The sequence below is a fragment of the Pleurodeles waltl genome, chromosome 6 (assembly GCF_031143425.1).
Source record: "Pleurodeles waltl isolate 20211129_DDA chromosome 6, aPleWal1.hap1.20221129, whole genome shotgun sequence".
NCBI lineage: Eukaryota > Metazoa > Chordata > Amphibia > Caudata > Salamandridae > Pleurodeles > Pleurodeles waltl.
The window spans coordinates 1,112,107,767-1,112,135,356 of NC_090445.1; the positions used below are offsets into that span (position 1 = coordinate 1,112,107,767).

Sequence of the window (27,590 nt, forward strand, 5' to 3'; positions counted from 1 at the left end):
CGATTTGTTGAGAATCAGATTGTGGGGCCGTCCGAGAGGGTCTAGGAGGAGAGACGGAAATGAGGGGAGTAAGATTGGAAAATCTACAGTGAGTTCGAGGAGAGGTGGAAACCAAACTTGAGATTGCCAAAAGGGGACTAGCAGGACAAGGGACGTCTTTTGACGCCTGACTTGATTTAATACTCTGTTGATTAGGATAAAAAGGAGGGAAAGCGTAATTGAGGGTTCTGGACCAATCCTGTAGAAAGGCGTCTGTAGCTAAGGCCAACGGATCCGGGCGCCAACTGAAGAAACAAGGAAGTTGAGAGTTGAGTCTGGATGCAAAAAGATCCACCTGAAAGGGGCCCCATTTCCTTTCTATTTGGCGAAAGACAGAGTGGTGTAATTTCCAATCGCTGGAATCCGAGATTTGTCGGGAATGCCAGTCTGCATTGGAGTTCAAAGAGCCTGGGAGGTACTCGGCAAGAAGGGAAAATTTGTGGGACAGACAAAACTCCCAGAGGCTCTTGGCCAGAAGAGCAAGGGGTCTGGACCTGGTGCCTCCCAGATGGTTTATGTAACGAACCGCGGATATGTTGTCCACGCGGAGCAGAATGGAGCAACTTGCTCTGTTTTTCGTAAAACTTCTGATCGCAAAGGAGCCTGCAAGAAGCTCTAAACAATTTATGTGCAATCTGGACTCCTCTGCGGACCATATACCGCCAGTCGATATCGAGCCACAACGGGCTCCCCAACCCGTGAGACTTGCATCTGATTCTAACACAAGATCGGGCACAGAGGGGAAGAGGGATCTGCCGTTCCAAGCCTCTAAATGGGATATCCACCATTGGATTTCGAGTTGGGATTCTTGGTCTAGAGACACGAGGTCGGAGAAGGCCAAACCTCGATGAAGATGTAGAATCTTGAGGCGCTGGAGGGCACGGTAATGAAGTGGTCCTGGGAAGATGGCCTGGATGGAAGAAGAAAGAAGGCCGACGACTCTTGCTAGAGTTCTGAGGGAGATAGAGTCTTTTTGGAGAGTTAAAACCAACTCTTTTTTGATTGCGGAAACCTTGGCACGGGGAAGGAACAGAGATGCCGAAACCGAATCTATTTGGAAGCCTAGAAACTCTATTTGTTGTGAAGGAACCACCACAGATTTTTCGTGATTCATGAGGAAACCGAGCTCTGCCAGGAGAGTAGATGTTATCTGCAGTTGAGTCAGAAGAGAGGATTTGCTTTGATGCATAATTAGTATATCGTTGAGGTAGATAATGAGTCTGAAGCCCAGAGATCGAAGGTAGGATACAACCGGTTTTAAGAGCTTCGTGAAACACCACGGAGCCGACGATAGGCCGAATGGAAGGGAGGAAAAATTATACGTTTTTGAATTCCAAAGAAATTGCAAATATTTTCTGTGAGAAGGATGGATCGGGATGGTCAGGTATGCATCTTGTAGGTCTAGTCTGACTAGCCAATCACCTTGGAGTAAAATATCCCTGAGATGGATAATAGTATCCATTTTGAAGTGTCGATAGACGACGAACTGGTTGAAGGATTTTAGATTGATTACTGGTCTTAGTTTTTTGTTCTTTTTGTGGACGAGAAAGATAGAGCTGATGAAACCGGAAGAGTCTGGGATGCAACCTTGGATGGCATCTTTTTCTAACAAGGATTGGATTTCCGAAGAAATTAGAGATGACATTTCGAGAGAGAACCTTGGAAGAGGAGGGGGACATAATTGGTAAGGAGGAGAAAGAAGTTCGATGCGATAACCCTGGATAGTGGAAAGCACCCATGGATCTGAAGAAATTGACTTCCACTTTTGAAGGAAGAATCGAAGGTGACCTCCCACGGGAGGGCCAGAACGTTGGCTTACCTGGGGTATTGGACGATCTGGAGAGGCGCTGGCCACGATTGCGGAAACCCCTTGATCTTTGAGGGTAGAAGTGGGGTTTAAACTCTTGGTTGTAGTAATAGGTGGGGTTGGAATATCCTCTGGAGCCTTGGTTTCTATATTGGCGGCCGGTAAATCGACTCCTACCTCTACCGGCCCGGGAAAAAACACGCTGGTTAAAAACCTTCTTTAGAGATTGTTGGGCTTTGTCAATAGACGAAAAAGTGGAAACGAAACGACTAAGATCCTTGATGAACGAGTCTCGGAAGAGTTTACCATCGGCCTGAATGCCGGGATCTCTGGTAGCCAGATTAGCCAGTTTAGGGTCCATTCTGAGAAGGAGACCCTTACGTCTCTCGTGGATGATAGCTGAGTTAGCATTGCCCAAAAGGCAAAAGGCTCTTTGGGTCCAAAGAGAAAGGTCCAAAGGGTCTATAGGGGAATCCTCCAATCTGGCCGATTCGGCTAAGTCAAGTATTCTTGCTAAAGGACCGACCACGTCGAGGAGTTTATCTTGGCACGTGGTCCAGGCTTTGTCTACCCCTTTCCGGGGATCTTTGCCATATTTCGTAAAAAATGTGATGAGGGACTCATCAATGGCTGGGGTTACGGTAATGTTAGAGTCCAAAGATGGTCTAGGACATTCGGATTTTAGTTTGGAGCGTGTCTGTTTGTCCAAAGGAAGGCGCAGACGGGAAGAAATATATTCAGCTACGTGATCCAAAGGGAACCACTCCGTGGAATTAGGATGGTGAATGAGGGACCTGGGAACACCCTCTGCGTCAACAACACTGGTCGAGGGGTCACTAGAAGCAAATTTGATACGTTTGGGAGGAGGAGAAGAAGGGGAAAACCTATCATCGGGATTATCTGACAGAGATAATTCGTCCATGTCCTCGTCATCTGTGTCCAAAACTTTTGAAATAACAATCTTTTTTGGCGCTGGAATATGTTTCGTTTTTGATTTACATTTTGTTTGTGAGGTCGACTTTTTGGCAGAATTCCCCTCCTTAGAAGGAGGCCTGGGAGGAACCAAGTCCTCAGTCTGGTGTGAGGCAAGCTCACTCTCTGTATGTGCGCCTTTTGTTATTTTAAAAGAAGAACTTACTTTCCGTTTTCTGCCTTCCCCCGCAGAATGGGCCATAGGATTGGACACCATGGACATTACTGAACTCTCAATGTTTTTAGACATTGTAACCATAGATGCCTTTAAGGCATTTTTCACTGAGGATTGTATAAATTTGTTTAAATCCTGTTTAAAGGATTCCTCATTCTCCTCAGAGCTTAAAGATGAAGTATCAGGATTCATAATTATCCGTAAATAGGGAGGATGACTGAGCAAAAACAGTTGTTAGAATAGTTGGATAGAATCATGGGAAGCTAGGGGTTAAGGAGAGAGTAACACGCTCTCTGTTGTATGCCAAAGCTCCTCCCCTGGGGCGGGACCGTGAGGGAGGGCCGGAGATTACAAGCAATGCGTCGGGAGAAGGAGGCCGGACTGCCAGGAATTTGTACGGAGTCGGCGCTCTGAGACAGCTGCTTCGGAAGCCGCCGAGCGCGCAGGTACAGAAATGCCTCGTCTGTCAGACGCGCGAGTTCGGAATGCGCTGACAGAACGAGACGAACACAGGCTGGTAAAACGCGTGGCGGTTAACGCGCGCGCCAGGGAAAAAACGGCAGCCCGAAGGAGGGAGAAGGGGGGGGGGCGGGAATACAAATGACGCGAAGCGGCAAGGAAGGCGACCACCTTATACCTAGACAGAAAAATACTTTCAAAACACGATATTCTTACTGAAATACTTAAATAAACAAATAAGTAGACGGAAGACCAAAAGAGTGTACTTATCTTGACTGCGAGCAGCAAGAAAAGAGGGCTGTTTGCAGTCAAGTGTACACTCTATGGTTATGGCCTCAGCTGATTGGTCCATCGTTAGTTCTTGTTTTACTCCCATTGGTTAGTCTGTTACTAACCCTCTTGGGAGTTGTAGTTTCTTGACTGCTGCTATTGGAAATAAAGTAAGAAAAGAACGCATAATAGAGCCTCCGGTCTTGTCATAAAATTACTATGTCAGCACTGCTCCGTCACTCGTCATGAGACATCACTCTGTGAACCCTCTTTGTGGCCTTTTTAGTCTTTCCTTCCAGCTCCAACTGAGATGCCAGTTTCTTTCTTCCAAGAGGACTGTAATGTCCTTTCAATGTAATGCTTTTATCTTTCTGGTCTTGTAAATGTTTCCGTTTTTGAGTCATTTTACAACCCTTATTTGAACCACATGAATTAACAGCATTCTTCTCCACTGACGTAAACTGTTCATCCTCGTTCCTATTAAATTTCCCTTCCACTTACTTTTACTATTATTTAAAACACTGCTTCAATAATGTTATCGAATACTGCTCTACTATTTTTTCATAAAAATCTCAACCCCCAGTGTTAACTACCTTCACCTCATCTGTCCAATATCATTGCTTAGGCTATACCTAATCTAAAATGGCAGCTGGCGTAAAAAGATTCCTACAGCAATCTCAACAGGGCAAACATCAGCACCGGTCTGTTGAAGGCAAGGTAGCGTCGTTCTCCTGGAAGCGCGAGACCGCCAAGACAACGCGGCTCGCGTATACCCGCTCAACCTCCTCGACTAAAAGGCATTTTCGCCTTCATTGCAAGCCGGCAACAATCAAAACACCAACCCGATCATTACATCGCTTGTAAAATGTTAGGCACTTCTACGCCTGACACGATGCACGAGCAGCCTTCCAACATTAAAAAGACATTGGCCCTCATTACGACCCTGGCGGTTTGTAACCGCCAGGGCCGCGGGACGCGGTGGCACCGCCGTCAGGCCGGCGGTGCCCCGCGGGGCATTCTGACCGCGGCGGCTTAGCCGCGGTCAGAGAAGGGAAACCGGCGGTCTCCCACCGGTTTCCCGCTGCCCCCAAGGAATCCTCCAAGCCGGCGCAGCTTGCTGCGCCGGCTTGGGGATTCCGACTCCCCCTCCCGCCATCCAGTTCCTGGTGGTTCTCCCGCCAGGAACCGGATGGCGGGAGGGGGAGTCGCGGGGCCCCTGGGGGCCCCTGCAGTGCCCATGCCAATGGCATGGGCACTGCAGGGGCCCCCGTAAGAGGGCCCGCTTGTATTTCACTGTCTGCATAGCAGACAGTGAAATACGCGACGGGTGCAGTAGCACCCGTCGCACCTTCCCACTCCGCCGGCTCGATTACGAGCCGGCTTCATGGTGGGAAGGTCGTTTTCCCCTGGGCTGGCGGGCGGCCTTTCGGCGGCCGCCCGCCAGCCCAGGGGAAATCTTAGAATGCCGGCCGCGGTCTTCAGACCGCGGTGCGGTATTCCTGCGGCGCAACTTTGGCGGGCGGCCTCCGCCGCCCGTCAAAGTTGTAATGAGGGCCATTGTTTAGAGCGTGGCATAACAACGCTTTTATAGATCTCAAATTTTGGATGCTACCGATTAAACTAACATCGTCCACCTGCAGTTGAGCCGTTGCTGGTACTAATTACATCGCATGCCCTTATTGAGTCTAAGTAATTACACTGTGCGCTTGCCACGTGCCCACCGCTGAAATCCCTGCCTAATCAAAAGTAAATACAAATGTCCACCGAAGTGTAACAATAATGAAATCCATACAAGACTGCTACCAACTCAATGTTTAAACATTATTACTTATTACCATTCCCAGCAGAAATTAATCATTCCTCAACGAACCATAACCTTTATTCATACCCTTTTCAAACATAGGGCCTGATTCTAACTTTGGAGGACGGTGTTAAACCGTCCCAAAAGTGGCGGATATACCACCTACCGTATTACGAGTTCCATAGGATATAATGGACTCGTAATACGGTAGGTGGTATATCCGCCACTTTTGGGACGGTTTAACACCGTCCTCCAAAGTTAGAATCAGGCCCATATTCTCTTAACACATCATAAGAAAAGCACCAGAAAATCCAACTATGCAATGTTAAATTGCACTCTGACTACTTATCTGTGCATGAGAGGCAACAAAGAAGGAAGATGGCTGTCTGGTTTAGGATTATACACGATTAAAATGTTGTTAAGATTCTTATTCTAAGCTCTAAATGGAAAGTTCTAGTTGCTGCTGTCAGAGTGGGAATACATAGGAATGCATAATATTTGCCTCCCTGCCTTGCCATAAAATTCTGTAGCACTAATTGACATAATCGCAATTACAATTTACAAAGATAAAGGCCGAGATCTCTGGCGACACTTGTCCTAAGTCATATGTGCAATATTCTCTGCCATGGTTGTAAAGAACACCTAGGGTTATACATGTTTGGAGTACACGTGGGAGTGGCATGGGGGAGTGGATGGGGAACAAGCACTATAGAGTAGAAGGAGGAAATGGAAAATGAAGGAGGGATACAGGGAGTGCCAAAAAACACAAACATACATCAACAAAAGGGTATGCAATCAACCACAGTAACACCCACATGTACTTCAGAGCATGCAGAGTCAATTGTACCCCAGAAACACCTTGGAGTAAGTCACACCCCACAAACAGCCAGTCATAGCTACTGCAAGTTCACCATATAGGAATCAATAGAGCAGTGACTAAAACTAGCAGCGCGAAAAGTAAAATTAAAATAAATCAAATGCAATCTTAGATCCTCCTTCTGAGGTACACACCTACAGAAGTAGCAATATATGTTTCACAGTGTCACAACTGACACACAAGAATACAATAAAAAATATAAACAGAAAATGATCACTTCAGACTAATTATTATAAATGTGTAGCTATAATGGTATATTCCATTTGAACGCGCCTGCCAATCCACAAGGTTGGGGAATCAATACTCATGACTCCACCACACCCATCATGAGGTCAGACCCAGCACACCATCAACCAGTCCCATGAGAGAACTGTAAGAAGGCAAGCCATAAACAACTGTTTCCCCATTTCAGGGAATGTGTTTGTCACTTTGCCTCTCATTTTGAGGAACAATTTCTTGAGAAAGAGCGGGAGTATCTTCCGGTAGGGATCACTGTTTTTTGTACGGCCAGTTAAGCAGTACTAACATGATCCCGCTTTCCTCCATATACGATTCTTGACATTGTTGTAGACTGGGAGTAGGAGATTACAGCACCTACAAACTGTGCCATCCCTACCCAAGTCAAAATAGTGGCTGCATGCCATCTCAGGGCTACTCTTTTTTTTTGCAGAGGACAAATGGGGGCATGTTAGGCATCTGACTGGCAAGCCAATCCTGGTGCTTGACCCAGGTACTGAGATGCATAACCAGAAGGGAGTATCAGTAATTCCACCTCACATCCACTGGTGGAAAAGCAATGGGTGGCACGACAATACTAAGACTTTACCCCCTTCCCTCTGGTTTTAAGTGCCATTGATTGGGCCCACATGGTGCTTCAGCCAGCCTGACACAGGCAGCAACATTTCCATAACAGGCACCCTCCCACTACTTCAACGTGCAAGCTATCTGTAGCATCAGGGGCTGCTTTAGTGGTATGCATGTTGCCTTCCCTTGGTTCACACTCAACAGCTACATTTTACGATAGTTGTTGTATGTGAGTTGGTTGCTGGAGATTTCAGTGACATACGACTATTAATACATTACTCACGTTGGGGCCGTTTACCTGCTAATGGCTTCACAAAGATCTTCACTCTTAACTTTATCCCATCCCAATACACTTGTGACAGTAAAATTGTTTTCATTTGTGTAAAAATACCTGGAGCAGTCACACAGTACAAAAAAATAAAAGAAAAATCACATCTATGACCCCTGGACCAGTAGACTCAGCTTCACCTGGACTGCTAGTTTGACCACTGCATCCTATTGATTGGACATGGTTGAGCCAATGATGAAATGTGGCCTATGCAATGGTCCGCAAATACTACCAAACTTGCTTTTGTAAATGTGATATTCATAGCACCTATATAATTCACTCACACTTGTAATCCCTCCAGATAAGGGCATCTCCATGTTGTCTGCAGAGAAATAGACATAACACGTGTTAGAGTAAACTCACATAATTCAAACATTTCACACATATTTTTTCCAAGTCGGTGTTGTCACTGGAAGGTGTTGTGTTGGTATCTCTATGCTGCCACACATGGTGTCAGGTATGTTATCCAATTCACATTCTCTCTCTTTTTTCAATAGTTTCTATGCATATGCATTGTAGAAGTATATAACAGAGGCATTTCTCCACCTTTGCCTTATTGATTTAGAACAATGTAGGAGAGGCAAAGTTTTCCACCAGTCGTGACAAACAGAAAGTGCACAATTCGCCTACTGATGTTGAATCCATTACAGAAGCCCCCAAAATGACTGAGGATCATGAGGAGAGGATCCAAAACTTTGCCGAAGATGAAGCAGAGGACAAGGTGATGGAAGTCCTGCAGAACTGCCCTCGGCTATGTCGGGACACAGATTCCTGGTTGAGCAATACAGCATCTATGGCAATCTAGTCTCAGCAGACATCACCAAGCTTTGCAGTGTGATGGGAGCCTCTTGTTGATCCCGGGAAAGCTGGAAGTGCTGGCAGGTCCTACAGTTATGGGCATGTCTGAAGTCAGTAGGTGTGCTGGGGGTTGTCCTCCCAACCAAATACTCACTATCCACAGCTGACCCCACTGCACGGGAAGGACCTTAGAACAACTTGGATGGAACGCCAAGCTCAACCAAAAACATTATCACCAGTATGGCAGTAATATACAGGTAAACTCTCCACCTTCATCTATGGATTTCCAGTGTTGTTGTTTCATTCGGCCTTGTCTTGTCCAAGTTGTCTAAATGCCATGGTATCAGACACAACTTGTGATTCAGAAGTCTTGGCCAAAGTAATTATCATCTGGATTTGTCACAGTCACCTAACTACATGTATCACATGCACCTGTATCTCACTATGGCAAACAGGAACATGGTTGTGACAGATCATGTGTAGCTTTCAAGCAAATCTCAATGTGATTATGCTCATATTTTCAAATGATAGGCCCTTGGCACTTTGTCCTGCTAAATGAACAATTAACCTACACACAGTACTACTTGATATATGTCACAGATCATAGACACTGTGTACATTATTGTAAGAAATGGGGTTATTGTTTGGGGTGGATGACTTCCCACATTGAGGAACAATCATAACCCTTGTCAGGGTGAACCCTCAAAGTTACTAAATTAGCCTGAGCTGAACCCCCCTCTGTAGCTATGGCACAAAGCAGACAGGCTTAACTTATGCCACTGTGTAAAGTATTTATGCAATACCAAAACAGTAATAAAGGTAAAAATGCAAAACAATAAATATCCCAAACCAAATTAGAAAAAGAAAGCAAAATTTAATAAACAAAATGACACCAAAATGTCTAAACTCCAACAAGGGGAACCAGAAATATACAGGTTTAAGTAGAAATAGCACCAAAAAGCACAAAGCACCAATGATAGTCAATGGTCGAGATAAATCAGGACCCAGGCACAATTTAAGGCTGACTGTGATGGAGCACAGGCCGGATATGTCAACCATGTTCATCTTGGTTAAACATTTTACCTTCTAACTTAGTTCTTTAGGTCCCAATTCACCCCAAGGGTATGCTTCTAAAGCCCCCAGGTTCGCTGGGGCGGTGCTTAGAGATTCACAGCTTGTCAGGCAGCAGCCAACAGCAGAATCCAGTCCAGGTCCAGTTGTCACCGGTCAGCTGGATATTTTCTGGAAAGGCCCTCTTGTAGCTTGTTGTATCCTTGTAGATTGAACATGGGGATCAGGCCTATTAACCTTGGAGTCCACCTCTTTGTCCTGGGTACAACAGGGAGCAGGTCCAGTATTTCAGGGCTCTTCCCAGGTCACAGACAACAGGTCCAGTCCTCTTCTGATCTTTTGCAGGTTCAGAAAGTATTCTAAAGTGGGTGCCTAGTGGTGCCGCATTTATTCCGGCATCAGCTAGTAGGTGGGAATGACTCCTGTTCATGCTCTAATCAAGGGATTGAATGGTCCCGGGCCAATTTTACCCCATTGGACCTATTGAAGATGGTAAAAGTGTTCAGCTTGGGCCCCGATGGTTGAGGGTGTGTGCAGAGAGTGTCCTATTGTAATCTTGGAGTCCTCTCAAATGTAAGACAAAAAAAAAAATTGACACAACAACTGCATCCACAACAAGTCTGGAAATACACATTTGATAGGAAAAAAACAAAGGGCCAAATTTACAGTCCCTAGCAGCCCATCCGTGCCACACCAACATCATTTTTCTTTACACTAATGTGGATCAAACAGGCATTTTTCGCTGCACCATATTTACAAAGTGGTGCAATGCATGCATTGCACCACTTTGCAACCCCTTGCGCCACACTATGCCTGAGTCAGGCTTAATAATGTAGGCAAGGTCATTCCGGCGTTAGGAGGCCTACAAAAATGGGCTAGTGAGATCTACAAGATTTCACTGCACCATTTTAGGCTTAATTTTGAATGCCTGCTCAACGTAGACGTTAAAGTGATGCACCCATTGTAATCAATAGGCCTCCTTGCACTTTGCTGCACTAGCGTCAATTTTTTTTATGCTAGTGCAGCAAAGCACTACAAAAGCGTCAAACATTTTGATGCTATTGGCCTAACGTGCGCCATGGTGTGCCATATTGTAAATACGGCGCACACATGATGTCGTTAGGTGGGACGGGGTGACGCAAGAAAACTGACGCATCAGCAGTGATGCGTCAGTTTCTTGTAAATATGCCCCAAAGTCCTTAAGCAGCCACACAGGGGATCAACATGAATTGTTGTTGCATCCTGTTCTCTACCCTTTCAAATGTACCCCAAGTGTTATATGTGAACCCAACAGTCCTGTCAAGCAGGATTTGAAACTGAAGCAGGATTTGACATTGTAGTGTCAGAAAAGATGCCCACAGCCACCACCCTGCATATTGTGTTGAGTTCAGAGGAGTCATCACTCCCTATTCAGGTTAGCCTATTGTTAGCTCCTAGAAGGCATTTCACATCTATTCACACCTATTCCAGGCTGCCTAGAGACTGGGAGAAGCTGAAGAGCCAACACAAACCAGGCCCCGGGGGAACTTCAGGCTAGGAAAAGGTAACTTTCTACAAGTTACTTTTCATAGCATTTATTAAAACACTGACTTCAGCATTGAATTGGATTTCAAATAATTTAATGTTCTAGCTGGTCCCAATTCCAAGATACAGTATTAGTAGGCCTGCCCAGTGAAAATAGTCTTTGGTGTTTGTCACTGTGAGAACATGCTAACATGACATTTCTACATGTCCTACTCTTGAAAACCATGTGGTCTGCCTTGTTAGCTACAGGCCTACATAGAAGTGAGATATGTATATTTAAAATGGTGGCTTGTACCTGTCAAAAGGGGTTATTATGCCTGGTCACAGCGTATGTTTTGCACTGTTACAGTCAGGCTAAAGGGGTAGGCCTGAAGCCATATTTGCACTGCTATTGTAGTGGATGGCACAATAGGTGCTGCAGTCAATCCACTAGTGGCATTTAACTGCTCCTTTCTTTCCAAGAGTCACTGGACAAATGGGCATTAAAGAGAATACAATCATGCAACAAGGGAGCGAGGTACATGATTATGCAAGTCTTTAGCACAGGGATTAATAAAATGACCAAATTGTCTCCTGTACTGCATGTGAAGTGACTGACATTTGCCCTAAGGAGCTGCCTGTTCTCTTTTCATTCCTTTTCAGCAGGCAGCTAGGAAGGAGGGAACTGTCATGACCAGATGTGAAGGGCCTCAGCTGCTTAGGAATGGGAGTGGATTTTCATTTATTTTGGGCATTTATTTTCCATTCGGATCTTGTGTTGTGGCTGCAGGGTATTTACTTGGACATTTAATTTGGGTATTTTCTCAATGTTTAACCTATTCCTGGACTTGTTCATCTTTAAAATTACTCTTCAGTAGCCGTCACCATTCCAGTCGTCTCTTTCTCTTTCTTGTCATTGGGAAACTCCACACATCTCCCAGGCAAATCTGCTTCAGGATGTCCCTCTGGGTCTTTAGCTTGAGAAGGTATCAAGGATTCTTAATCCTTACACAATAAAACATATACCTAATCTTTTCACCTTTTCCTGAGAACCTTTTCTTGCACTTTGTTCTACTTTCAAGGAGCAACCATTGAACTTTACATATTGTTTATGCATTATCCATGTTTCATACAGTGAAAACGTGTTCACGATTTGGAGTGTTTTTGTTTTTTCTCTATGTCTCGCTCTCTGACTGTTGCTTTATACTATCGTTCAATTTGCATAATATTGTTTGTGTATACGTTGTTTGATTCGGAAAACCACTTGTTATATGCATCATAATTTACCCAGGTCCTTCGACTTGTTAAGTGACCCCATTAGCTTGAAATAGAATATGGTCTAAATCAGGCCCTTGGTGATTTGTGCAATTACTGAAAGTCCATCTGCAGTGCAGTTCTCTGCAACAAAATGTACATCCGTTTTAGCGTTCCTTTAATTTGATTATAGTTAGTGATGTGTTTGGATTCTTTCTTTTACTGAGGATTGTATTTTGCACGATTTCCCTTTAACATAGTGGCTTACTACTGACAAAAAATGTTTGATTTGGTCATTTCACATGCCAAGCATGAGGTACACTCTCCTTTTTGGATTTCCACATTTCACGTCACATATTTATGAATAAAAGTCAAAACTGAATCATCAAACTCTATTCCCTAATATGATGTGATTATTAGATACTCCTCCTGCATGATATTCTTTACACAAATTTAAATGGTGACTTTTTCAAGTGGAGAATATTGTAGCTTATAACATTTAACATAGCTTGAAATTTATGTTGGTGAAAATGTAAAACATTTATTTGAGCTCTAAAAAATAATTCCACAATACCACAATTTAGAACAAAGTACAAATAGAGAGCTGCTGTGAATTAGCAACTATCGGATACAGGAAGCAACTGTCCAATAACCAGGGTTCAACAGCAACAACAGAGCTGCTAGCAAATGATTTAAATAGAATGTAAACACAGTAGAAAAAAATATAAAGTTCCATGTAAGGTACTAGCCACACCCTTTGAATGTCACAATGCAAATGAGGGAAATAAAATATCAATAATGAAACAAGTCAAAATAAACGAAAGTCTTCAAGATTGTTAAAAAACAATACACAAAATTAAGAAACGTATCAAAATACATATAAGTCATAGAGGAATTTTGGTAAGTCAATAATCCTTTTAGTAGAATAACCCTCCTTTCCAGGGACATTCATATGAAAAAGATCGATCAACTCCTCTAACTCCACATTCTATGATGAAACAGAGATGGTATTCTACGTAGCGTCAGCATTGCCCTCAAATCAGAACGACCCCTAATTTAGAGACAATCCTAAAAGCTCACTATTTCGACAGTAACACAATGCTGGCCCTACCAAGGTCCACTAATCTTTCAAACTACCATGGGCAAAATTCCTACAATGTGTTGCACTTGTGAAAATGTCAGAAAATCATTCTTAATCAGATCAGGCTTCCTCACCTTAACAAAATCTCCATTGTGATGAAGCACTTCTTGCACCACAATATGCTTATCATTGACAACTTTACTTTGACCTCTCTGTTTAACTCTCTGTCTAGCCGCAATAAAAAAGGAATACTCCGTTTTGGATTTGGAAATGCCCCACAGCTACCCAGGTCGTAACTTTGGAACTGGAAATATTTTCTTATGCAACTCTGAAGGAAAATATAAACTTCTGTAATACAGTATGACATACAGTTGTAGGTAGAGAATCTTCCCCTCAAACTTGTCAACGAATTCATACTACTGGCAATGGCTAACTCCACCTGTTTTTTGATGGTACTGCTAATCATCTTCACTGTCACTTAAGGGCAATACTACGATATTGCAAAAATGCCTTCACCACATTCAAAATATAGACTGTCATTATCCATTATTATGGGTAAATGCAACTGTAGGAAGCTGGCCTGCTGTTTAGTGGACACCTATGGTGTTGGCACCTTATGCCAAGTCCAGGCAACCACTATAAGTGGAGTGTAGACAGTTACTAGGAAGCCAGGTCTCTCTAGAGGTAGCTGTGGGTGATCAGCCAAGACTTATCTAGGAGACATGCAAAGCTTGTGCAATACCATTATAGTCACACAGCAACTTGTCACACATAAAAGAACCACAAAGTGTTACAAAAATAAAGGTAATTTTATTATAGTAACTCAGCACTAGATTACTCATAGGCAGTCCCCCTCAACTGGAGGCAAGTACACACTAGTTATATACACAATAGCAATCAGAAATTACCTTAGAAACAACAAGCATTGGCAATACTTTGGGAAAATAGTAAGGGCCCTGGGAGGGGCAAAACCATATACTAAGAAAGTGGAATGCAAAGTGAAGTCCCCCACCCAAGGATATTGAGTTGTTTGAGGGGAGCTGGAAGAACTAGGCACCCCAGGGGGTGAGTGCCTGAGTGACCCCCAGCTACTAGGAGAGCAGGTGTTAAGTACCTGGTCTTCCCACGGACTAACAGGAGGACTTCGAAAAGGGATTGTGCAAGAACAGGACCAGTCTAGAAGAAACCAAAAGTGGATTCTGAAAGAAGGGTACCTGCAAAAGAAGGGGATAGAGTCCAGTCCACAATGGTGTGTCCAGTGGGGACAGGAGCTACTACCCACCCTTTTGTGGATGAAGAACCAGGTTGACGTGGGAAGAAGAAGTTCAGCTGTGGAGCCCAGGAGCTGAAAAGGAGTCCTTGAAGTGGTGCAGATTGTGTCCCATGTTGGTTGTCGGGTTGCAGAGGGTGTAGGAGAACCACCAACAAGCCTTGGCAAACGCAAGAGGATCAAAAGAAGAGTTGCAAGGCTGAAGAGGACCAGCAAGGCCTAGAGGACTGGACCCTTGGAGGGGGAGTCTGGGGTGACCTTCAGCAGAGCCAACAGAAGCACCTGCTGTCCCCACAGGCAACCCACTGACAGCAGGCAGGTACAGAAAGTTGCAGTGAGGCCCAGTCAGCACACCTGATGAGGATTCCCATGTCACTGGAGCAGCAAAGAGGAGATTGTTCTTGGCAGGAAAAAGTCCTGTGGCCTTGGTTATTCGGAGCCTGAAGATCCCTTGGAGCAGAAGACAACAAGCCTTGGTAGCTGCAAGAGTTGTGGTGCACAGGGGTACTGCCATGGAAGGAAAGGCAATGGCTCGACATCTCTCAAGTTGGACAGCTGACAGAGAGGACCAAGGGGACCATTCCAGACCACCACCCGTGATGGAGGATCCATGTAACTCCAAAGGACAGCAGATCCACACAGGTGGACGTCGTTGGTGTAGGTGCCTGCAGATGCAGGGGAGTGACTCCTTCACTCCAAGCGAGATTTCTTCTTGCTTCTTTGTGCAGACTGTAGACCGTGGACTCCAGAGGATGAACAGCCAGGTAAATGTTGCTGTTGCTGGAAGGAGCCGGAGAAGCAATGTTGAAAAGCGAAGTTGTCGCCAGAATTGCAGTCTTGTCCATTCCAGTTGCGGTTCCAATGGACAGAAGTCGAAGTAAACTTTGCAGAGGAGTCCTGGTGGAGTCTTGGATGTCGAATCTGGGGCCCCACCCTCAAGGGAGTCCCTAACTAGCCCTAAAAGGGGGTTTGGTCACCTAGCAAGGTGACCAACTATTAGGAGGGGTCTCTGACATCACCTGCCTGACCTAGCCACTCAGATTCTCCCAGCGGCCTCTGCACATCTTGGTTTAAAGATGGCAGAATCAAATGGCCACCTGGAGGAGCTCTGGGCACCACCTCTGGGGTTTGATGGAGAGGGGAGTGGTCACTCCCCTTTCCTTTGTCCAGTTTTGCACCAGAGCAGGGACCAGGGGTCCTTGAGCTCGTGCAAACTGGTGTATGCAAGGAGGGCACCAAATGTACCCTTCAAAGCAAACCAGTAGCTTAGGGAGACTACTCCTCCCAAGCCTTGCAAAACCTATTTTCAAGGGAGAGGGTGTTGCCTTCCTCTCCCACAGAAAATCATTTGTTCTACCTTCTCCTGCTTGAGCTGGTCAAGCAGCAGGAGGGCAGAAACCTATCTGAGGGGTGGAGCAGTGCGGGCTGCCTGGAAAACCCTAGAAGAATGGTAGGAGCAATAATGGGGGTCCTCTAAGGAGTCCCCAGAGTACATGGAATCATATAACCAATACTGGCAACAGTATTGGGGTGTGATTCCGACATGTTTGATACCAAACATGCTCAGGTTCGGAGTTACGAGTACGTAGATGGACACAGTTAGTGGCCTGTGTCCAGTACACAGGTAAAATGGTTTCCCCAGACTTACGAAGTCCAGTGCAATGGAAATGGAGTTTGCAGGGACACCTCTGCTTATGCAGGGGGGCCTTCACACACAGGGACCTGCACCCTGCCCTCTGGGTTAGGAGGGTCTACCATAGGCATGACTTACAATGACCTGGTGCAGTGACCTGTGGTGACAGGGTGCATGTACCTTTTCACACAGGCTGCAATAGCAGGCCTGCAGACACATTTTACAGAGACTCCCATTGGTGGCACAATACATGCTGCAGCCCATGGGGTGCCCAAATCCCCTAGGTACCTAAATACCATAAACTAGGGACTGAAAAGGGGGCACCAATATGGCAAGTGTGGAGTGCACCAAAGTCCTAGGCAACCAAATTTATAGGGAGAGAGCACAATCACTGAGGTCCTGGTTAGCAGGATCCCAGTGAAAATAGTTTAAACACACTGATAGCAGGCAAAAGGTGGGGGTGACAATGCCAAAAAAAGTGACTTTCCTGCAGCAACACTTTGAGTGCAAAACTCCTAGTAAAAACTCAATAACTGTATTAGTAAGGAGTGTTCACTCACTCGCAAACCACTTTTTATGGTAGAACTATCATAAATCTCCTAAATATAAGTAGAATATCAAATTCCCCAACAAGTATATTACTAGTAACCTAAAAGCACTCTATGGAAACTGCATACACCATAAATGAACATTATGCATCCTCACATATGTTGCACGATCTCTTTAAAAATACTCATTGGTACCATTCTAAAACATCACAAATACATGTTTCACACATTTATCTTCTTAATAACCATCATTCATGTGTGACAAAAATATGTCACAAAAATCTATTTGCATCTAATATTCTCAGGTGGCATAAACTGGTAACTCCTTATGCAAGCTCGCACATCACAGGTAAGTCATCGCTGCCCATTTAAATAGGTGACAGGGAAAACACGCACATTTTCCCTTCCTCGTAACTAAATTATGTACCTTGTCCATTATGTTATTGACCTTCATTGCCTCGACCTACAAAACATTTATCACAGCTACAATACAGTTGTGATTGTTAAAGACACCTTTTTCCATGAAACAGGGGCTGCCGCTTCGGATTGGAAGTCCCAAACCGAATTGTAACTCTCTATGAACTGGATGCGATTGATCCTCTATATACTTTTATTTAAATCAGATTTGAGTTTGCCTGCTTCTGGTGTGATAAGAAATTGACACAAATGGAGACAGTACTGCTCCTAATCCTGTGGCATTGGCATCAACTGTAAACACACATTTCGTGGTAGGTAAAAAAACGTTTGTCTCCTTCTGATGTTATCAAATGTACCTGGTGTTCGACTGCAGTCATTAATAATTCTCATTTTCACATTTTCTCATTTAACATGAATTCTACTTTTTTAGAATTTCCAACACTTCATAAAGACGTGTATACTTTAACACTAAAATTAAAATGTATATCCGAAATTGACAGATCTTCCAAAACCGTTCACGTTACCTTCTGAAAAGCAGAAGCTGCTGATGCTAAATCAAAGGGTAGACATAAATATCTAACTGCGGGGGTGAGAAAGTCGGTATATTGCAAACATGGATGGGCTCGCTTGGGTGCCAAGCACCAGTGTGTGGATGATGGCACAGGAAGACCTTTTGCTAGTGACCTGGTACTTCACCCCAGGGTTGCAGACTGAGGGAATAGGCGGGATGGGAAAAAAGAAAAGCGGGGAAGCTGGAGGTTTTGCTCCTGATTGGTGGGGATCCTATTTGACCCTACATGCGGACATGGACATGACAACATTGTCTAAGGCTTGACCCCTTCCAGGTTCTCGTCTTGCCTCCTTTCTTAAATCCCTGGAGATAGCAGCTATGTGGTGAGAAGGGCAATCTGGGACTAGACAATGCACTTATGCTTCCAACCAACTGCGGTCAATGTCCAGGCTGAACTACTTCCTGCACACATTTAGCCATACAGATATCTTGCCCTGAGGCATCTCAGACCACTCACCTTTACTGACACACTTGACAGTCACCAGGGAGATAGAGGGGGAGTGGAGGCTGGACCCCTAGCAGCTTTTGGAGTCGGCCACGAGGAAACTGATTCAGGACACTACAGACCAATGCTTTAAGAAAAACAGTGGTTCAGTGGCATCTGAGATCGATCTGTTGGAGACCTATAAGGCTGTAATATGAGGGCTATTGATAGCACACATGTTGGAGAAACGTAGGGAAAGTGACAGGTAGGCCAGAGAATTGGCTTCTAAGTTCCTACAAAGACAGGTGGAATATGTCATGGCCCCCCACCGTGACGTTGGCCACCAAGATAGAGGGGATGAGGGAGGACCTTCCAAAACTGGTTAAACATAAGGCAAGGACACTTCTGGGTAAAACAAGATAGACTCTATGAGGAGGGGGCAAGACAGGTAAATAATTAGTGTGACTGGCTAAAAGAGAGGAAGGGTAAAGGTGGATATCTGTCATAGACCTGGGAGCAGAGGGGCTGGCGACAAACCCAGAGACAGTGGCCCTGGCTTTAGCCACACACCTGGCCAGCCTGTACCAGACATGGGGAGGGATGATGCAGTCTGGCCTGGAGAGCTTCATCTAGGACGTCCAAAGCCCAAACTTCAGGATGAAGCGAGTCGCTCCCTAGAAGTGGACCTAACAGAAAGGGAAATTTATGACGCCTTGGGACAGATAAAAAGCAGCAAATCCCTGTGCCCCAATAGTCTGCTACATGATTTTTTAAAAGGTGTCAAATCCCACATAGTAGGTCCAGTCCCGGAAATGTTAAATAGAGCCAAGCAGGAGGTTGCTCTATCCCAAGACCCGCAATGGACAACTACAGTTACAATCCATAAGAATGGTAATCTGTAGGATGCCTGTACCTCATAAATGCAAATCTCTATCCTAAATCTTGAATCCAAAGTATTGGCAAAGGTGTTATCCAACCACTTAATGCGGGTGGTAGACACAGTGATGGTGCCTGACTAATCTGGCTTTTTCCTCTGTAGAGCCACATGGCATAATTTGTATAGACTGGTGGTAGCCTGGCTCAGTGTGACCAAATTGAGGAACAAGCTATTCTGCTGTTGTTGGATGCTGAAAAGTCGTTCGACTCGGTAGAATGGTCCTATTCAATGTCGCTATTCTAAAAAATTGAGATAGGCCCCTCCTTCCTGGCCTGGATGCGGTTGCTATACGTAGACCGATTGCAAGAGTTAAGGTAAATGGGGCTGTCTCCAAAGAATTCCAACTTGGCAGAGACACCTGGCAGGGATGTTTGTTGTTCCCTCTTCTCTCCACATTAGCGGTGAAGCCCTTGGCCTGCTGGCTACAGAAGAATGCACTGATGAGGAGCATTTGATGGGACGGGGAGTGGGAGGTCGTTGTTTCCCTATATGCAGATGACGTCCCGCTATACCTGGCTAACCCAGATCGCTCCATTCATAGAGGGTTAGAGATGTTGACAGTATTTGGCTCCTATTCTGTGATCTACAGTAACTGGCAAAACTAATTTAATTCCTTCTGATGGAGGGAACAGTGGTAGGAAGCTGGAATCACCCCCTGAAGTGAGAACCTATATGTTTCCGGTACCTGGAAATCTTTGTAACTCTGGAACAGGAATTGTTCCACAGAGGAAATCTGGATAAAATTCTGGATTCATACAGAGCTGATGAGGATGGTTGAAGTAGACTCCCTTTGTCCCTGATGGGCAAAGTAGCCCTTTATAAAAATTATTTATTTGCCAAAATTCCTTTATGTGCTGCAAAATGCCCCAGTTGAGGTCCCAGACTCCTTCTTTCAGGTTGTGGTGGATGTGACACGAGGTCTGCTGTGGGATGGGGGATGACCGCAGATAGCACGGTCTTTTCTCACCAGAAAACCCCTGGAGAGTGGAATTGCTCTCCAAGATGTGAGGCTGTATTACTGGGCATTGCAGCTACAGGCTATTAATGACTGGCTATTTGCCTCCCAGCAGGAGCCCTCGGTATTAGCTGATAGAAGAGCTATGAGCCCAGAGGGATATGAATGTCCCCTCTACAGCGATTGGGGGATGGTGGCCTTGCTGACCTCTACCGCAGTGGTGGTCAGAATATGGCAAAAAACATCCTGAGCCCTGGACTGGAAAGGCAAGTTTACTATAGAAACCCTGCTGTGGGATTCGGAATTTCTGAAGGCACTGCAGGCTACGGCAGGAAATGGGACTAGATGAGGATATCATAAGTAGGGGACATTTGGCAGGGTGCGGATATGCTACCTCACTCTGAACTGCAGAAACAATACGAGCTGACAGTCAGCCAGTATCCCAGTTACCAGCATCTACGTTTTCTCCTGAAAGATCATAAGGAGGTGCTGGAGGAACCCCTTTGGAATATACAGTCGTGGGGTCCCCCTTGACAAGTCACACTGGGCCCCGTCTATATTCCTCCCCGCTGCATAACAACATTCCTCCCCTGGAGGAACACAGGGATAAATGGCAGTGAGACCTAGGCTGGTTGGAGGATGATGACGATGGTAGCGGCATGTCGCTATCCCTGGGAAGTAGCCCTAAGAGCAGGCTTTCACCTAAATCAGCTAAACATTCCAGCAGGGGATGCCCACAAAAATGTGCAAAAATATGGGGACCCTGGAGAGCCGCCAAAGATGTTGGGCTAACACTGTAGAGACAAAAGGAGGTCATCTCGCAGGAAGGGATGGACATAGAGAACTCCTTGCTGGTTGAGGGAGGGCAGGCGACACCCACGAGATGGGGGGTTGTTTGTACTCCACTGTAAATGTGCAAAGTGCTGTTGAATAAGGTCAATGTTGTAAAATGACTGGTATGCCTCGCATGTTTGTTTACTTGTTGTATACCTCACTTGTGAAATTTAATTAAAAGAATTTTTCAAAAGTTGGTATATTGCCTTGACTCTAGTGTCAAATCCGTTTGTTGGTATGCAGCCCATAAAATCAAGTTCGTAGGAAAATTTAGCAATTCCACTTTGACAATAATTTGCTGTTTTTAGGGAGGAAATGTACAGAATGGTAGGTTGTCTGCCAGGCTTCCAGTTCAGCAGAGGCCATTACCTCCACCTTATCAGCAGAAGATCCTCCTCCATAATTAGGGACCCCAGCTAATCTGGCTAGGATCACCCTGTTTTCAGTGGAGCTGCGCTGTGGCAGCTCCACTTAAAGCAATGAAGGTTTGCAGAGCAGGCACCATGTTGGATTCGTCTACTCAGCAGCAAGAATAAACTCCCAAAGCAAGAGTTTATTCTTTAAAGAAATGCACCAGATGTTAAGTTTTCTTACTGCACATAAGGGCCAAAGGGCCAAATCCCTGCCCAGGGTGATAGTACAGGGCAGGGAAACCTACTGGTGGTTGTCCTACTCTAAAGAGGGCGGGATAACTGTCACTATGACCTTACAGCACTGTAGCGGAGAGCCTGTGAGGTCAGAGGCTTCTGGTGGTAGAGCCAGTGGAGGTTCCACAATTAAGAACCTAGTCTAAATAGAGTGGGTAAACTGTGTGTGTGTTTGGGTAAACTACCAATTTACAGCAATTTTCCTACTCCACATAACTCTAAATGACTCTGTTTATCCTTTATATGTGCAACATTATCTTGAACAAAATGTTTATGGGCAATCCCATTGACAACCACCATTATGCCTTAGAATCATCCTTATGTTTAATTATAATATCTAGCATAGTTGAGCCAAATACCACTGACACTGGCTGAACAGACCTTTCATTCATGTTAATGTTCAATCCACTCAGGGTCTCTAACTAAAAATATACTGTCTGGTTAAATGTATTTTCTCAACAGTATGAAATCCCTTGGAATTTATCTCCCTCCAAATGCCCCTCCAAGATAGTTCAGAATGTACCAAATATATGGTCCTAGAGCGGTATCTAGGGATAGAAGTATGCACTTCTTCCATGGTCATACAGGGCTCAGCTGCATCAGTATTGCACAGGGCAAACCAGAGTTTTCCACCAATCCCTTTTGAGTAGCACTTTTGTAGTACAATGCGCTCTCTGCCTGATCTTACAATGGATCATCCTATGTCCATTTTTGATGTAGATCTCTCCTACTGGAGCGCAGCAACAGCACCACTGCCCACTCGGAATTCGACATTCCCAAGTCTGCTTCCCATTTGCCCTCACCACTATTGTAGTGTGGACAAATTCATTCTGCATGAAAGTTCAGAAAGTTCACAGGCTGTCAAAAAGGAGCTTCGCACTCAGGCTAGTTATCACCCTGTAAAAGAGTGAGAAGAAGAGATCAGTTTGAGGAAGCAAGGGATGCGGGAATTAACATGAACCTCCGAGGTGATAGTACAGAAAGATGTCTAGCAGGGAGGGGCGTGCACCCTCCTTACCCGTTTGCAGCAAGAGAAACCGTCCTCATGGAAGATGTTTCCCAGTGCTCTCAACCCCAATCTGTGAAGCTGAGTTTCAACGATGGTGTAACATGAGTGGGAGTGAAGGAGTGTCTAACAAAGACAAGCTGGGGGAATAAAGAGGTCTGGGACTAATTTTGAGTGGGGATGGCAAAGGACATTATACCTGCCATTCTGAGGGGCCTCGACTTGCCAAATCTAGAGCTGTCCACGGGGATTGTTCTATGTATTTCAATAACGAACTCCCAAAACAAATACCGAAGAAAAGCTTTCCTGCTGTGTTTTGAAACATTCCAAGTACAATACGTTATTTCCGCTGTTTCTGAATTTCATACTGCAAAAATACGGTTTACCGCCACACCGCCTAACTATACATCTCTAGCATTAGCAATCTGACAACATCCGCGAACATACTGTGATTCAGAAACATGTTTCAGTACGAAACAAATTGCAACAAAGCCAGATATAGTAGACTCAGGGGCTCGCTCAAACTTTGCGAGCAGAGACCATTGTTTTTTGTTTTCGCATCTTGAGGCGATTCACTAAGTCGAGTAGCTGTATAGAATTACTATATGAGATACTCATAAATACCTTTGTGAATCGGCCCCAAAATGTCCAACTAATGGGGAAAAGTCCTTTGTATTTGTACCAATTGTATATGAACAGCCCCTTAATATCCCCATTTTCGATATTTTGGAGCCAATACACATTTTTTTAAGAGTACTTGAAGTAACACTAAATGAATACTGTTTCTTATACTCACAAATACCTTTGCGATTTTGCCCCAACGTTTATTGTCTTCCCGTTGCAGAAAAGAGCGGAGGTGTGCTTCTGTGCAATAAGGTCTAAACATTAAATACACAGATATTTTATACAGACTGTGCTTTCTAGCGCACTCTTGCCAGTTCTAAGAGTTGCACGCAACATATGCTACTATTATCAAATGTATTGGTACTCAAGTTGCCGACCTTAGAAATGTTAACTGCTGAACTGGCCTTGCCGGAAGTCAAGGTCGTGACCTTAAGGTCGATGGCTTATATGAGAGGCAAGTGGTAGCACAAACGCCCTGAACTTTACACAAGTAACCCTTGGAAAATTAGTCGAAAGGTGCGCCATGTCAGAATCGAATGTGCTGCTCAACGCAAAAGATCAAGTTTCACGGGAATTTATTTAACCTGATATTTTTCTGAGACAGGGCATTATTTCGCACAGTACAGCTCAGAAACAAAAACAGGCAGTCTCTGTTCGCTGTTTCCTAGCTGAACTGTCTGAACATCCATCCCTAACCGATAAAACTATAAAGAAAAAGGAATTCACTTTGCACACTGCGGACACCAAAAAACAGGCCCACAATGTTGTGCTGAGCCAACACAGCTATAATTATACCGACAATGGGGGGTATCATGATGCCCTCTTTCTTCAGTGCGCCAGCATAGAAGGGGCCTGTAAAGTCTGTTTAGCACCTTCGACGCATAAATTAACTTGAAACGCACGTGAGCTCTGAAACACAAAGAGTCAATTACTGCCCTGTGTTTCCGAGCTCTGCTGTCAGCAACATATGCATTAACTGGAGAATGTTCATGTTAATATATATGCTGAAGATAGCTAAAAGAAGTGCATGAAATAGGGGGCCATCCATGCTGGTGCAGCACATAAAATACCATTGTGGAACAGCCTCTGGAGTACAGAGGGCCAGATTTACAAGAAAATGGCGCAGCGTGGTGCGTCACCAGTTTTGAAAAGCAGGAATTGCTGTATTTATAAGAATACGGCGCACCCCTGCGTTTCACCGGCACCGGCGCTACATTAAGCAGCCTGCACCAACGCAGGCATCCTTGCACCATAGTGCCAGGGTGTCTGTGCTGATGGGTGTGATTGTTTATGTGCAGGAAGGTGCACCTTCCTGCACATAAAAAATCAACCATGGCATTTTGATTCTTCTGTGTGTGATGCAGCACACAGAAAAAGCACAAAACGAGGAGGAATAAAAGTATTCTTCCTCATAGCGCCATGCTAATGCCACCCGTGGGGTTGCATTAGATTTTGGTGCTGCCTCAGATTTACAAATTCTTGTAAATTTGGGACAGCATCAAAAGCAATGGGTGTTGGCATGAAACGCCCCATGCAACACCCACTGTATGCGCCTCTGATGCAGAAAACTGTGTCAGAGGGGCCCATATTTACAAGGAGGTGTAAAGCCACAAAAAGTGGGGTAACACCTCCTTGTAAATATGCAGAAGTGGTTAGCGCCATCGGAACATTGCAAAAAGTGACGCTCCGGTGGTGCTAGGGCCTTGTAAATCTGGCCCAAAGTCTTCTGACTCGCGTTAGAACTACAAATAGTTGCGTTGGCTGCATAATTTAACCCTGGCGCAAAGGGAAACGCAGGGATGGGTCGTATTGTTGTCAATCCCTGCATTTCAAAACTGGCGCAGCACAGCAATGTTAATTTTGGCGTAGCACCGCGCTGCGCCTGATTTTTGTAAACCCGGCCCTAAAGCTCAAAAGAGAAAAGCCGACAAAAACACAAACGAACTTTTCTAGTTTTACATGTAATTTTTGCGCAGTATTTCTCCCGCTTTTATGGTGTTGTCACATACCGTGCAGAGACAGCAGCGAGTCGTAGACCTTGCACTGCACTTGCCCGGTGCTCTGCGATGCGCAGGACATCCACAGTCCCTCATACAGCCCCACCGCCGTGATGATAGCATCCCCCGCATAGGAGGACTGCTTCCACTGGGGCAGCGCCGCGGTGCTGATGATGCCGGCCCAGCCCCCCAGGGCCAGGAAGTAGCCCAGCAGCTGAAATCCAGAATTGGCCATGGTCACAGAAATGCGGCTCCCTCTAGATCCGGAATTGTTCAGTCAAGTGAAATCCTTCCGCTTCTCCTCCGGGGCCTCAATCAGAAAATGGCATCCCACAGGTACTACCGGTTTTAGATCAGCGTCATTATTCCACAGAGGAAGGCCCAAATCTGGTGCTGCTAAGAGATGCTGCAAGAATCAGGACTCTGAAAAAGAGAAACTTTCATATTCAGGCCCTGGATCTGTGGGACACACGGTGGACAGAGCAGCTGTACTGATGTGGCGCTGCGCTCTCGGCCTGCAGAATGCAGTGGGCTGGCCGTGGCCGGCAGAATGCTGGAATGCCATGGTGACGCCCACAGGGGAGAGGAGAAAGTTCATGGTATTTGGCATTAAAGATGCAAGAGCACCTCTGCCCCACCCCTTCTCACCCAGCCCACCCTCGTTTAACAAAGGCCAGGCTACACTGGCATCAGCTACGAATCTTAACAATGGGGGAAGTAAACAATACAAGCTCTGTGCCTACGTGTACACATTTGCATTCGTGCATATGCAACACTGAGTGGGCTGTGGCAAGTGTGTATGTGTATGTGTGTGTGGAAGGATGGGGTGGCGTGAAATCGTCAGCTGAGTAGTTAGAATAAAAGCAACGCAAAAAACAGTGAATAGAAATGGTAAATGCTAAGCTGTTATAAATAATGTGAAATTACAATTTTAAGTGTTATATGTAACATGTAAACACTCTATTGGAAATCTTGTCAAAGGAGCACCAAGTAGTGGGCTAAACTTGGTGTGCACGATTCACATTTCTTTCTGTTCCTTACTTTTGTGTACTCCTAGCATGCTCAGACATCCCAAGAGTGTGCCAGGACTGTACGTACGACAGGAGTAAGTCAGAGCTCGTCATCGTAAAGCCTTTGTGACTCAGGTCGCCTTTTTAATTGTTAAGGTTATAAACCTGGTGGGTTCTGTTTTTCTATTTATTGTATTTTAGATTAATATGGGTTTTAATTAGGTATCAAGACAATCACACTATAGAATCGTTTGTTGTATTTGCGAGTTTCCTTTTTGTATAATTATTAAAATATAGAAAAACAAGCCAACGAAGGAGGTATAAGCCGTAATTATAAGTGTACACGTTTTAGTATATTAGCCCAAACGAAAAATTGATGTACTGGCCCAATTCACATAACAAATTGGGAATGCCTCAATTCATTTCCCGTTATCGGTTGTATACAGGGCTTTATCCAAATCGCGTATTAGCGATAACTGTGAAAAATGTTGCCTCAGGAGAAGCATAATAACAGGTGTCGAAGCATTAGCATAGGTTTCAAATCCCGGTTAGTCTCTGTTCTGACGTCAGAGCAGTGGAGGCAGACCACTGAAGCCCAGGTTCTGTCTGGTGTGATCCACAGCCTCCCATGGATCTCTGCAGACCAGAGGGAAGTGGGGTTGCACAGAGTTTGATGTGGGAGGTCTCTCAGGATGTAAGGCTGTCAGATAATTATTTTTGTATGTGTGGTCGTGGAAGGGGCATGCAATGTTGTGGGTGGTGGTGGGTAGCAGGACACCAGGTAATTTTCTTGATATTTGAGAAGGGAGGAGAGGAGAAAGCCGAGGGTGATGAGGACAGGACACCAGTTATTTAGATATTTGGGAGAAGAGGGTAATGCTGAGGATAGTAGGTGTGGGTGACAAAACGCCAGACTTCATGGCTCTAAAATGATGCCTTTACCCCGTGCTTCTCATCAGAGCAGAGTAAGGGGCTGTGGAAGGGCCATACAGAACCAAAAATTGTAGATGGTACACTTTGTAAGAAGGGGATGTTTTTCACGTTATGATTCTGAGTTACATTCATAGACAAATCAAGTTTAACTCTTTTTGATGTAATGGTGCTCCAAACACCTCAGTGGAAGAACATTTGTGTAATTCACAGCTGCCAATTGAAATTCTACATATAACAAATACAGATGAGGCACCCGAACTAAAGACAAAGTGGCCTTTTTACCAGGTCAGAGCCTACCAGACAGCGAGCTGTCTGGTTTGTTAACAACATCTTGGGGACATTCAGAAAGCTTCCCGGGGAATGCATTGCGTACCATTGGCTTTGGTTTGTCACTCACATTTCTTTGCTTTCTATTTGTTGGTTTTATTTATTTTAGGCTGTCCAGTTGGAGTTTGCCCCTTCCCTTGACCAAACCCCATGTACTGTATTCTTCCACCAGTACTGAATTTCTGTAAACAGGCCTTCAAATCTTGTCACAATTTTGT

The 27,590-nt window shown here is 45.0% G+C and overlaps 1 protein-coding gene across 2 annotated transcripts in view; it reads right to left on the reverse strand.

Annotated features, from left to right (window-relative positions):
- Positions 1 to 25,634, reverse strand: part of CLDN19 (claudin 19) — a 103,508-nt gene extending 77,874 nt beyond the window's left edge. For both annotated transcript variants that reach the window (XM_069240260.1, XM_069240259.1), the window contains exon 1: positions 25,115 to 25,634. In XM_069240260.1, the coding sequence (XP_069096361.1) occupies positions 25,115 to 25,337 (223 nt within the window). In that variant the 5' untranslated portion in view covers positions 25,338 to 25,634. The remainder of the gene's footprint in view (positions 1 to 25,114) is intronic.
- Positions 25,635 to 27,590: the final 1,956 nt, after the last annotated feature.